Here is a 13715-nt window from a genome sequence, read left to right on the forward strand (position 1 = left end):
TTTTTCTGCATCTGTTAAAATAATCATATTAATTTTTACCCTTTTTTCTATTAATGTGATTATTTGATTATTAAGCGATCTTTGTATTCCTGGCAGAGATGGTGGACGCACCTACTTTGTTGTGGTGTATTAGCTTTTTTTTTTTTTTTTTTAATGTATTACTGGATTTGATTTGCTGATACTTTGTTAAGAATTTTTGTACCTGTGTTCACGAGAGAGATTTGTTTGTACTTCTCTGTTGTTGAAATACCCGGAATTAACATCAAAGTTTTGGTGGTCTTAAAAATAATTGGGAAATATTTCCTTTTTCAGTTCTCTGTATTTGTATAAACTGGTGTTATTTCTTCCTTAAATGTTTGGAAGAATTTGCTAATAAACGTTCTTAGGCCACGATTTTCGTTGTGGGAAGAATTTTAAATCAGATTTAGTTTCTTTAATAAATATCAGATTCTTCATATTTTCTGTTTCTTCTGTCAGCTTTGATAGACTGTTTTTTTTTTTGAGGAATTTGTCCATTTAATATGGATTTTCAAATTTTGTATGTCTATGGCATCTGAAAGGGTACCCCTTGATACTGGTAATTGGATTTCCCTTGATTTCTTCATCAATCTTAGCATTTTCAATTTATAAATATTTTTAAAGGACCAACCTTTAGCTTTTGTTTTTATTCTATCATAGATTTGTATATAATTTTAGTGATTTCTTCTGTCTATATTATTTCCTTTTATAAGTTTCTTTGGGTTTGATTTGCTGTTGATTTCTAACTTTATAAGGAGGATTTTATAAGATTTAAGTCATCCTTTGCTTCTAATTGGAGAAGGAAATGGCAGTCCACTCCAGTGCTATTGCCTGGAAAATCCCATGGACAGAGGAGCTTGGTAGGCTACAGTCCATGGGGTCGCAAAGAGTTGGACACGACTGAGCAACTTCACTTCACTTTCACTTTGCTTCTAATAATATTAAATGACCATCTAAGCACTACTTTTAGAGAAGGCAGTGGCACCCCACTCCAGTACTCTTGCCTGGAAAATCCCATGGGCGGAGGAGCCTGGGAGGCTGTAGTCCATGGGGTCACTAAGATTCGTACTCGACTGGGCGACTTCACTTTCAATTTTCAGTTTCATGCATTGGAGAAGGAAATGGCAACCCACTCCAGTATTCTTGCCTAGAGAATCCCAGGGACGGGGGAGCCCAGTGGGAGGCCGTCTGTGGGGTCGCACAGAGTCAGACACGACTGAAGTGACTTAGTAGCAGCAGCAGCAAGCACTACTTTATCTGCATCCCACAAATTTTTGATATGTTCTATATCATTCCATAAAAGTATTTCTTAATTTCCATTTAAATTTCTTAATTTCCATTTAAATTTCTCCTTTGATCAGTCATTATTTAGAAATGTTTTGTTTAGAAGTGTTTTGTTTAGTTTAGTTTCAGGCAGCAGTTTCTAGTTATCTTTTTGTTTGGGGTTTTATCTTCTATTGTTGTCAGAGAACATATTGTGAATTATTTCAATCTCTTGAATTTATTGAGGCTGTCTTATGACCACCTCATGATGAGTTTGGTGAATATGCCACGTGCACGTGAAAAGAATGTGAATTCTGATGTCATTGGGTATGGTGGTGTCCTATGTATGTCAGATCAAGTTTATTGTATTCTCATCTTACTGATTTTTTTTTTTTTTTTGGTCTGCTTATTCTATCAGCTATTCGATGAGTATTAAAGTTTCTAGTATTCTTTTGCATTTCTGTTTTTGTTTGTGTCATTTTTCTCTTTGCATATTTTGGAGCTTTGTTATTGAATATATACATACTTAGGATTGCTTTATCTTCCTATCCAATTGACACTTTTGTTATTGTCATAGTCCATTCAAGCTGCTACAACAAAATACCATGACTGGATGCCTTAAATTGTAAATATTTATAACTCATGGTTCTGGAGGCTGGGAAGTCCAAGATCAGGGTGCTTGCAGATTCAGTGTGGAAGGGGCAAGAGGTTTTTCTGGGTTCTGTTTTATAAGGGCACTAGTCCCATTCATGAAGGCTCTACCCTCATAATCTAATTATCTTCCAAAGGCCCAACCTCTTAATACTATCACATTGAAGGTTAGGATTTCAGCATGTGAATTTGGGGGAGACATAAGCATTCAGTCTATAGTAATCAATATACAGTGTCCTTTTTCATCTCTAATGGTTCATTCTCCATTACGGTTTGAGTTTGCATAGAACACTGTTACCTTTCTCATTTCTCCATCATCTTCCCCACACAGCGTGCCCCTAAGTGGTGCCAACCTGGTTGAGGGGGACAGCCTTTAAACCTCTGCTTGGTCCATGGTCTCCAGGTCTAGGTGGGGCCAGACAGTACTCTTCTTCTGCCTCCGCGTCCCCGAGGCTCCCTGCCTGTGCTGCTCTGCACAGCCTTTGTTGGAGCCACTTTGTGTCCATGTACCTTTCTTTTTCCCCTTCACTGGTTTTCTTCTCCTCCTCCCGCACATGTGGGATCTCAGCCCTCAGGCAGTGACCTCCTTAGGGACAGGTCCCCAGAAAATGTGAAGTGTTCTTGTGCCCCACTCCCGGGTATCTTCTTGTGTATGGTCTGTGTCCTTATGTTCATCATCTCACTGTTAGTTTTTCTGTACCATCTAAGTGTTTTATGTTCCTTATTCTCCTTGGCTTCTTTTGAGTTGTTGAGGTCACTTTTAAAGATGCTCCTTTTATTAACTTATTAATTACACATTCTTCTTCTTTTTTTTTTTTTTTTTTTTTGCTCATGCTCTGAGAGCAGTAAGTTTATTCTTGACTTATGGTCTAATACAAACTAACTCTCTAACAGAATATACTTCTCCAATATACTATTCTAAAACAGTAGAATAGTTTGACTCCATTGAATCTTGTCAGGTAGTTTCTCTGCATCTGTCTCCCACCTGCCTTCTAGTTTCTCATCATGTATCTTAGGGCTGCATGTATTTTAAACTTCACAGATTTTACAGTTACCATTTTGTACAGTTGATATTAATTTATATTCATTCCCAAATTTCCTTTTTTTTTTTCATTTTTTATCTGTGCTAATAATTCAGTTTATTCTTTCTTTCAGTGCAGGCCAGCTAATTTACTCAGATTTTGTTGTGTTAAAAATGCCTTTACCTTCATTTTTGAAGCATGTTTGCTAATATATAATTTTAGGTTGCAGGAAGTCGTATTAATACAGTTGTCTTCTGGGCTCCATCATTTTTTAATCCCAACTGTAATCTTATTTCTGTGCCTTTGAAGGGTCTGTTGTCTTTTTTTCCCCCTTTGCCTGCTCTTTAGATTTTCTGTTTATCTTTGGTTCAGTATTTTATCATGCTGTGCCTAAATATAGCTTTGTTGGAAGCCACCCTGCTTAGAGTTTACTGATTGATATCATTTATCACTTGTGGATATCACTGACCTAGAGCCAGACATCCTGGAATGTGAAGTCAAGTGGGCCTTAGAAAGCATCACTACAAACAAAGCTAGTGGAGGTGATGGAATTCCAGTTGAGCTATTCCAAATCCTGAAAGATGATGCTGTGAAAGTGCTGCACTCAATATGCCAGCAAATTTGGAAAACTCAGCAGTGGCCACAGGTCTGGAAAAGGTCAGTTTTCATTCCAATCCCAAAGAAAGGCAATGCCAAAGAATGCTCAAACTACCACACAATTGCACTCATCTCACACACTAGTAAAGTAATGCTCAAAATTCTCCAAGCCAGGCTTCAGCAATATGTGAACCGTGAACTTCCTGATGTTCAAGCTGGTTTTAGAAAAGGCAGAGGAACCAGAGATCAAATGGCCAACATCCTCTGGATCATGGAAAAAGCAAGAGAGTTCCAGAAAAGCATCTATTTCTGCTTTATTGACTATGCCAAAGCCTTTGACTGTGTGGATCACAATAAACTGTGGAAAATTCTGAAAGAGATGGGAATACCAGACCACCTGATCTGTCTCTGGAGAAATTTGTATGCAGGTCAGGAAGCAACAGTTAGAACTGGACATGGAATAACAGACTGGTTCCAAATAGGAAAAGGAGTTCGTCAAGGCTGTATATTGTCACCCTGTTTATTTAACTTCTATGCAGAGCACATCATGAGAAACGCTGGACTGGAAGAAGCACAAGCTGGAATCAAGATTGCTGGGAGAAATATCAATCACCTCAGATATGCAGATGACACCACCCTTACGGCGGAAAGTGAAGAGGAACTAAAAAGCCTCTTGATGAAGGTGAAAGTGGAGAGTGAAAAAGTTGGCTTAAAGCTCAACATTCAGAAAACGAAGATCATGGCATCCGGTCCCATCACTTCATGGGAAATAGATGGGGAAACAGTGGAAACAGTGTCAGACTTTATTTTTCTGGGCTCCAAAATCACTGAAGATGGTGACTGCAGCCATGAAATTAAAAGACACTTACTCCTTGGAAGGAGAGTTATGACCAACCTAGACAGCATATTCAAAAGCAGAGACATTACTTTGCCAACAAAGGTTTGTCTAGTCAAGGCTATGGTTTTTCCAGTGGTCATGTATGGATGTGAGAGTTGGACTGTGAAGAAAGCTGAGCGCCAAAGAATTGATGCTTTTGAACTGTGGTATTGGAGAAGACTCTTGAGATTCCCTTGGACTGCAAGGAGATCCAACCAGTCCATTCTGAAGGAGATCAGCCCTGGGATTTCTTTGGAAGGACTGATGCTAAAGCTGAAACTCCAGTACTTTGGTCACCTCATGCGAAGAGTTGACTCATTGGAAAAGACTCTGATGCTGGGAAGGATTGGGGGCAAGAGGAGAAGGGGACGACAGGATGAGATGGCTGGATGGCATCACTGACTCGATGGACATGAGTCTGGGTGAACTCCAGGAGTTGGTGATGGACAGGGAGGCCTGGCGTGCTGCGATTCATGGGGTCGCAAAGAGTCGGACATGACTGATCGACTGATCTGATCTGATCTGATCACTTGTTGAAAATTCTTACTCATTATTGCTTTGACTATGGCTTCTTTATCATCCTCTCCTGTTTTTCTAGATATTTATAACTTCACAAACTCTTTTGAGTTTGTCCACATGTTTCTTATAATTTTTCCCTGAAGTTCTTTTTTTTTTTTTTTCATTATGCTTTGGTTTGGATATTTATAATGATTTTTCTTCTGGTTCACTAATCATGCCTTCCTTTGCATCCAGTATGCTTTTTTAGATAAATCCATGAATTCCTAATTTCAGGTGATATATTTTTCAGTTCCATAATGCCTGTTTTTTTTAATCAATTTCAATTCTCTGTAGAAAGTCTCCATTTTTAAAAATTATTTTGTCCTTTTTTCCTTTTTTTCTTGAGCATATTAATCATTATTATAAAGTCCTTGTGTGCTAACTCCAGTACACATCATCTGTAGGTCTGCTGCTGTTTTCTGTGTTTTCTCTTGGATATTGGTCATATAGTCTTGTCTCTTTTATGTCTAGTAACTTTTTTGTTATATGCTGGACATTGTATGTAGAATTCCAGAGTTGCATCTTCCACTAGAGAGGGTTTTCTCTTTCTGCTCTTAGGCAGACAGAGTGGACAACTAATTTCAACTAATTTAAGCTGAGTCAAATCTGTGTCGTAGTTTTGGTAGGACCCTATCTCTATTTGCCCAGTTCCTAGGATGTGGCCTTCCAGGTGTTTCAAATTGAGAGCCTGGCAGATATTTGCCTCGTTAGCCCTTGAGAACTTGGGGGAGAGTCAGCTTTGCCTTTCAGAGGTTTTCAGCTTAGCCCTTTAGCCTTCTGCCCCATACAACTTCAAATTTTGGCAAATGTCGTGAGGGAGAGCCTGGCCATGTGGCTGAGGCCTCTCAAGTCTCCTGGTTTTGTCACTCCAGCTCCATGTGAACAGCAGAATCTCTGCTGGCTTCTCTGTCCCCCAGTAGGGGCCTTCTGCCAGGGGCCATGCCTGGATTCTCAACCTCTAGATATGCCCAGAATTGGTAAGTGATCCCAGGTGAAAAGTGTCTGTAGGCATAAAATCACCATGCCCTCCGGGGCTTCCTCCTTGCCTGCTTTGTTTCAGGCCCTTCCCTCTGGTGAGTCCTTGCTTGCTAAAACAAGACTGGGAGATTTCACTTCTCTTTAGCCTCTCCCACTGGTCATGTGTTTGAGGCCACTTTTATCACTTAACCCCGCACAACGACTGAAAATGTTTCTGGTTACTCTTTCTCCCAGTGATGAACTTCTGCCTTTGTCCTCTTCTCATGTCCTGATCAGAAAGTGTCCCCAGACACTGAAACAGCTGCCAGTCTATCAGCTTACCCCAGATTGATTCTCCCTCTCTGGACTTTAAGTCCATCTACTGTCCATTGTTTTTGTACTCTTCTGATGCCTTTAAAAATAAGTTTTGCAATTTATTTGGCTTTTTCAAGTTGTTTTTTACCAGAAACATTGACCTGCAGCATTCCTGCTGCATTCTACCCAGAAACAGAAATTGTAGTTATAAACAATTTGAGTGATACATATTACACTTAGAAAGTACCTAGATAAAATTGCTTTTTTGCCTTTGGCTCTCATTTTTTTCTCTCTGTGTTGTTGGTCCTTGTTAGGGAAAACAAAGAAAGATACCTCACCCTATTTTAATGCATTAGTAAATAAAGCATTTACTCTCAGAGCATAGTCTGCTATTGTTTGGCTTTTTCTTTGTTTTTCCTTGAAGTGTCTTTGTGAACAGAGATAAATAAGCATGGATCATAAGCATTAGATTATCTGTAAATTCAGTGTTTATTGTTGAGTATATTGTTATGGGAACAATTAATTATCACATTGATAACACTGATTTTCTTCCATGCATGTGGTTTCAGATGATAATGAAGATACTGATGGTGATGGTGTTCATGAAATAACAAGCCGTGATAGTCCAGTTTATCCCAAATGTTTGCTTGATGATGACCTTGTCCTGGGAGTTTACATTCACCGAACTGATCGACTTAAGTCAGATTTTATGATTTCTCACCCAATGGTCAAAATTCATGTGGTTGATGAGAATACTGGTCAATATGTCAAGAAAGATGATAGGTAATTTTTTTAATTGTACAGCCAGTCCTTGAAATTGAAACTGTCTACAGTAGAAGTCCTTTTTCTGCCACTGACGGTCATTCCCTGATAGCTCAGTTGGTAAGGAATCCTCCTACAGTGCAGGAGACCCGGGTTCAGTCCCTGGGTCGGGAAGATCCACTGGAGAAGGGAAAGACTATCCACTCCAGTATTCTTGGACTTCCCTTGTGGCTCAGATGGTAAAGAATCTGCCTGCAATGGCGGGAGACCTGGGTTCGATCCCTGGGTTGGGAAGATTCCCCTGGAGAAGGGAAAGACTATCCACTCTGGTATTCTGGCCTGGAGAATTCCGTGGACTGTATGTATAGTCCATGGGGTTGCAAAGAGTCAGATACGACTGACTGTCACTTTCAATTTTCATACTAATTGTAGGTGTTCTTCAACTATTGATATTGATCAATATGTTTTATAGAAGAAATGAAGTGACTGTGCTAATTGAGTAATTAATTTTAAGTAGAGGAGAGTTGAGACAGTTTCTCTGAAGCTTAATGACTAATTTATGATATTTAGGTTACATTGTAAGTCGTCTCATGTTACACTGTAAATCCTTTAGTTGTCTAACCTCATATTTTCATATATATTTTCTTTTGAATGTAATGTATTGTCTGTCCCTCAGGTGAGGCAGATGTCTTGAATTTAATTTTTCCTAGTATTAATTTTGTAGCTAATACGTGCTTAAGGCCCAAATACAAAGTATAATAAATGACTGTATTAGAATTCAAAAAAATTATTTGCCTGGAAAAATGGCAGAAATTGGAAACAAGAAAATTATCAAAAAGGTTATTCACTTATTCATTTGTCTTGGAGCATAGAAAGAAAATATAACAAACCTTGAAGTACATACAATCCTGTTGTGCTCAAATTTTGTTAATTAAATCTAATGTACTAACTTACCACAAACTCACTTAATATTCTGAAGATGTTACTTTATTCTAGCTTTATATGCTGAAGGACAAATCATACCTCTCACTTTATATTTAAATAATAAAATAATTCTTTGAAACTGAGAGTATGTAAATGCAAAATGAACTGAGATACTACTACTTTTCAGCCTCATAAAATTTGTAGCTTTCTAGGTACATAAAATATTTTTTCCTTATGTATCATGGCTATTTATTGTTTCTGATCACCTCACCTTGAACACCCTAGTTTTATTTTTTTCTTGCCTTCTCAAAATTACAAAGAATTGTGTTAATAGCAGTATCTTTTTTGAACAGTGAACGGCCTGTTTCATCTTACTATGAAAAAGAGAATGTGGATTATATTCTTCCTATTATGACCCAGCCGTATGATTTTAAACAGTTAAAATCAAGGCTTCCAGAGTGGGAAGAACAAATTATATTTAATGAAAACTTTCCCTATTTGCTTCGAGATTTTGAGGAGAGCCCCAAAGTCATCCTTTTTTTTGAGGTATGAATTGAATAGAGCATAAGTTTTAATGAATATTTTAATAGCACAAATGTAAGTTTTTATTTTGGGGCTTCCCAAGAGCTAGTGGTAATGAACCTGCCTGCCAGCGCAGGAGACTTAAGAGATCAGAGTTCGATCCCTGGGTTGGGAAGATCCCCTGAAGCAGGACGTGGCAACTCACTTCAGTATTCTTGCCTAGAGAATCCCATGGACAGAGGAGCCTGGCAGGCTACAGTCCATAGGGTCACAAAGAGTCAGACACAGGTGAAGAAACTTAGCACACAGGCTATTATTTTAGTAGATTAGTAATTCAAAAAAGTGGTGTGAGAATTTGAGGATAACTTGATAATATCCATCAGAAGTCCTTAAAGCTGTTATTCTAACTTTTGGTATTTCTTCTAAAGGATAAGTGGCAAGTACTCAAAGATGTGTAAGGATGTTTATTTCAGCACTGTTTATAATAGCAGAAATTTTAAGGAAATAGGTCTCTTCAATTAGCGGGAGGTTTGGTTAAATAAATTATGATTTTTATTAAACTTATGATATTTACATGATGATATACATATGTATATATTGACTTGGGCTATCCACTACATATTATATGAAAATAGTTTGCAAAATAGTGTTGGAATACATAGAACAAGATTTAAACACCTGTAAACTTGATGTTAATGTTTGTCAGCTATGAGTCTAGGTTACAAGTTGTTTTTACTTTGTTATATATTTTTCTTATACTGTCTGTTTTTTTCATTGGGAATGTATTACATTGAAGACAAGTTTAAGTATATAAGAAATAGGAATAAATTGGAGTATGTATTATTTTTTAAGTAGTCTTCTATAGATTTGTTACCTCAGCAGACCTTTTGATAAGCACCAGTAGGCTCAAAGTGGTAGTCTTTGACAAGTACCTAGAATACATGTGGCTGGTTGGTTGGAAATCCGTGAAGTTTAATATCCAGACAAGATGGAGATATGAAAGAAAATCTTTTGAGAAGCCTAATAAAAACATATATCTAAAGAGAAAATACCCAAATTAGGAAGTTGATCCAAGGAGGAACCTACAGATAAGGCCATGAGTTTATTAAACAATCAAGTCTTTGAAGTCTGTGCTCATACATTCAAAAATGAGCAAAGCCTAAGAATTCTATGCCTGGTATATTTTTGCCAGGACTACATTTGAGATAATACTTTGTCTTGAGTTTTAAATAAATCTTAAAAGATTTATTGATAAAAGATAAAGTGATCAGAAACAGACCTTACTAACTGGGTGAGTTAAAAGTGAGCGAGATGAGATAAAAATGTTTTTCTTCTAAGTGAGGGTTTTTAAAATTTTAGTAATATTAGAAAATATTAAATTTTAGATAACCTAGTATACTGTGAAATAATTTTTTATGCTTACTTACAGATTCTTGATTTCTTAAGCATGGAAGAAATTAAGAATAACTCTGAAATTCGAAACCAAGAATGTGGCTTCCGGAAAATCGCCTGGGCATTTCTCAAGGTATGTTTTTCAAATCTTCAAATGTTATGGATTATTTTTTTTTCAACTCAGTTTGGTGTCATATAAGGAGTAAGGATAAGGAGGTAAGATTGCTGTGGTGAAGAGGTATTAATTCAAACTCAAATGATGCTCATTCAGATTCTTAGATATTTGTTCAGTGCTTAGATGTGTGCCAGATACACTTTATGCTCTGGGGACCCAGCATTGAAAAAGACACACACAGCCCTGCCCACATTTATTCAACTCAACAAATTATCTGTTGAACCTTTTCTATGTGCCAGCCACTGTTCTATTCAGTGAACAAAGAAGATAAATTCCTTGACCTCATGGGCTTCATATTCTAGCAAGAAAACAGGCATAAAACGGTTGATCATAGAGCTTAGCATTTATTATAATTTTTATGAATACTATCAAGATGATGAAAGCATCTGTGGTATCAGGTAAAGGTCTCCTACAGAAAGGACATTGAACCTGATCGTGAGCTGGATGGCAGGAATGAGAAAGAGAGTTCTCGGTTGGGTGCAGAGTATGCAAAGACCCTGATGTTGTAAGGAGCAAGGAATACCTCGATAACCGAAAGAAGGCCACTGAGAATGAAGGACAGAGACTGAGGGAGAAAACGGTGTCCGGAGAGCTTGCTGAGGTAGACAGGGCCTTGGTTACACAAGGTCTTCGAGCCCAAGCCATTATAGCAACTAGCCACCATTATAGACTTTAAAGAGTAATGGGAAGCCATTTAACGATTTTAAATAAAAGAGTGAAATAATCTGATTTATTTTTTATAAAGCTTACTTTGCTGGGTAGAGAATGAATTAGAGAGGTCAGAAATGTAGATACTGGAAATCAAAGTAGAAACTTCTTGCTGTAGTCTAGGTATAAAATGAAGGTATCTTTGACTAGGATGTTTCAACAGAGATGAAACATATGGATAGATTGATGTTTTAAAAGGGTAAATTTTAATTTCATAATTTTTTTATTTCTGACTTCGAACATAAATTTGAGTTGTAAGAAGTCTTGAGTAATTAACCTGTTGTGTATTATCTTATAAAATTTTTCCATTTGTGCATCCATTCATTCAACAAATATTTACTAAATGTCTGTGAATTGCCAGGCACTCTTTTAAATATAGGGTATTTGTAGATAAATTAGACATTGTCCTGGCCCTCCAGTTCAGTTTCTATGTAAACATATTGCCCGTATGATTGTGTGCAATGAAGCAGACGCTGTGAAAACCCAGATGAGACACTTAGTCCATGCTGAAGTTTAGAGGCTTTAAAAGAGGTGCAGTCCGCTTGCTGAATGGCAGCAGATTGACTGTGGTGAGGAAGTCATTAATTCTAGAGTGGTTTTAGAATCCCTCTGTCCATTGTACCTTCTAAAATCTCCCTTCTATAGCCTCTTATACCTTTTTCTAGACCCCATCTCATACTAAATCAAATAAATAAATAAAAACAAAAGACCAGAAAGGGTCCCATTCACAGAGTGAATGAACATTGCCACCTTGTGGTCTTATTAGAAACTGCTTTCGTTACTTTTATGCTACGGTCTGTGCAGAACTGCCCTATTTACTGTCAGTTGCACTTGGGAAACAATGTATTTCACAACATTTTATCTTTTAAGTGTTATACAAATTTTTATTTATTTATTCATGCAATCAGAAGTAAAGGGTACATTATTGTATGTGCGTCCTCTGTTGTAAACATATATATCTTTCATTAGACTGTAAGTTTTCAAGTCACTGGCAATTCTTTTGGGCCAATTTGTTGAACATATTTTAGTCTGTATTTTACCAAATCTCTTTGCATTTAATATATTACTCTTGAAATTCTCTATAATATCATTCCATGCATATGAATGGCGCACAGAAAGTGCTCCATGAGTATCTACTGAGGGAATTAATAAATATATGGAAACTGACTAAAAAAAACTCATCTTTGAGAAAATAACATGAATCAGATTACAATGCACATGTTTTAATACCTGTACCATTGGTTCTAAGAATGTCCTAGGTAATTGTGAAGTTATCATAGTGATCCAAATGAACCCCAAAGAACTTTGTCCAGATATAAATGAGACTTTATCCTAATTCTCAGGTAGAGGCACTTTTGATTCTTTAAGCACATGTATATGACTAATCTGTTAAACTACAAAATAATAAAACCTTATTTATTCATGCTTCACATTCTATGGTTTGTAATCATAATGGCAGGATTTGGCTGAATCTTAGTTGTTTACTCATACTAAGCAGCATACTTGTATAAACAAAATTGGTTAGTGAATATTAAAACAACTTATGGAAAGTATGATTTAGAATCTGGGGAATAAATAACCTTCTAAAAATGATATTATTGCCTTATGATAAGCTTTAGGCAGATAGTACAGTTTATGAAAGGAATCATGAGTGCTTACTATTTAATGACTAAACATCTCAATTGCTCAGTTTGAAACTATTTTTTTATCCTTCTATTTCATAATGTCACCCCTCAGCTTACAACCTCCGTTGACTTTACATCCTCTCCTACAGGGGTAGGGAAAAGATGAGTTGTATTTTTGCTAACTTTTGTTTCTTTATTGATACCTTCTTCCTGAAGGCAGTGCAAATCTGGGTTTTGCCTCAGCTAATAAAGCTTCTATTTGCCAAATTATTGAACATTTTCTAGTTCTTTTACCAGTCATGCTTATATGTGTAGTACCATGATTTTGAAGCTCTTGATACCTTGGTTTTTCTTGACACCATTTTTTCCTGATTTCCTTATCACGTTCCTTCAGTTTCCTTCCTGGTCTTCCACCTATCTCTTTAATATCAATCCTGCTCATGATTTCATCTGTAATCCACTTTTCTTAGACCCTGCTTTTCCTGCATATGCTTTAAAATTCAGACATTTCAGCTTGGGTGACCCATAGCTATCTGACTCCCCCAAACTGAACATCCTCCCTAAATCTCTTGCATCTTCCCTATCTGCTGCCTCATTTGGTAGCACCGCCATCTGCCCAGTCTCCCAGGCTTACCGCCTTAGCGCTGCCTTATCTGTTTTGGTAGCTACAAGTCATATGTGGCTGTTTGAATTCAAATTAATGAGCTAAAATTAAATGTAATTAAAATTTGATTTCCACAGTTGCCCTAGCCCCACTTCAAGTGCCCGACAGCCATAGTGACTAGTGGACACTGTCTTGCATGGCACAAGTTGAGAGCATGCCTGTCATCACAGAAAGTTCTGCTGGATGCACTACGTTAAGCGTCTTTCTTGGCTCTTCCCCGTTTACTTTCCAAGTTGCACGATCAGTAACAGTTATTAAATGTTCCCTGTACTCTGTCCCTTCCTACTCTTCCAGTTTGTCACCTCCATGTTCTGCCTGAACTGCTGCAGAAGCTCTCAGCTGTCTCTACTAATTTGTAAAGGACACAAAGGTTAACAGAGGTATTTTCTACTTAACGGCCACAGTCTAGTGAAAGAGAACCTAATTTTGAGTTGGTGAGATAATTTTTCTCCTAAGAATGTCCACTTATTTAGCTTAAACGTATGTTGCCTTGTTTAATAGCTTTTTAAATTGAATAGACCTTTTTAAGAAGGTGGACCAAAAACATTTTAAAAACATAATATGGAGCCCTCTTTTAGAATAATCTTGACTTTTTGAAAGTCTAACCATGAAATTTTACCAGTAAAAATACTCATGTTGAACAAATGGGAAATTTGTTTCTGTGTTTAAATAATATGCATTTTAA

General features: G+C 37.1%; 1 protein-coding gene across 23 annotated transcripts in view; it reads left to right on the forward strand.

Annotated features, from left to right (window-relative positions):
- AHI1 (Abelson helper integration site 1) overlaps positions 1-13715 on the forward strand; it is a 219105-nt gene that overhangs the window by 30802 nt on the left and 174588 nt on the right. For all 23 annotated transcript variants that reach the window (XM_025294490.3, XM_044924197.2, XM_006059263.4 and 20 more), the window contains 3 exons: positions 6828-7041; positions 8298-8490; positions 9896-9991. In XM_025294490.3, the coding sequence (XP_025150275.3) occupies positions 6828-7041; positions 8298-8490; positions 9896-9991 (503 nt within the window). The remainder of the gene's footprint in view (positions 1-6827; positions 7042-8297; positions 8491-9895; positions 9992-13715) is intronic.

The sequence above is a fragment of the Bubalus bubalis genome, chromosome 10 (genome assembly GCF_019923935.1).
Source record: "Bubalus bubalis isolate 160015118507 breed Murrah chromosome 10, NDDB_SH_1, whole genome shotgun sequence".
Classification (NCBI taxonomy): domain Eukaryota; kingdom Metazoa; phylum Chordata; class Mammalia; order Artiodactyla; family Bovidae; genus Bubalus; species Bubalus bubalis.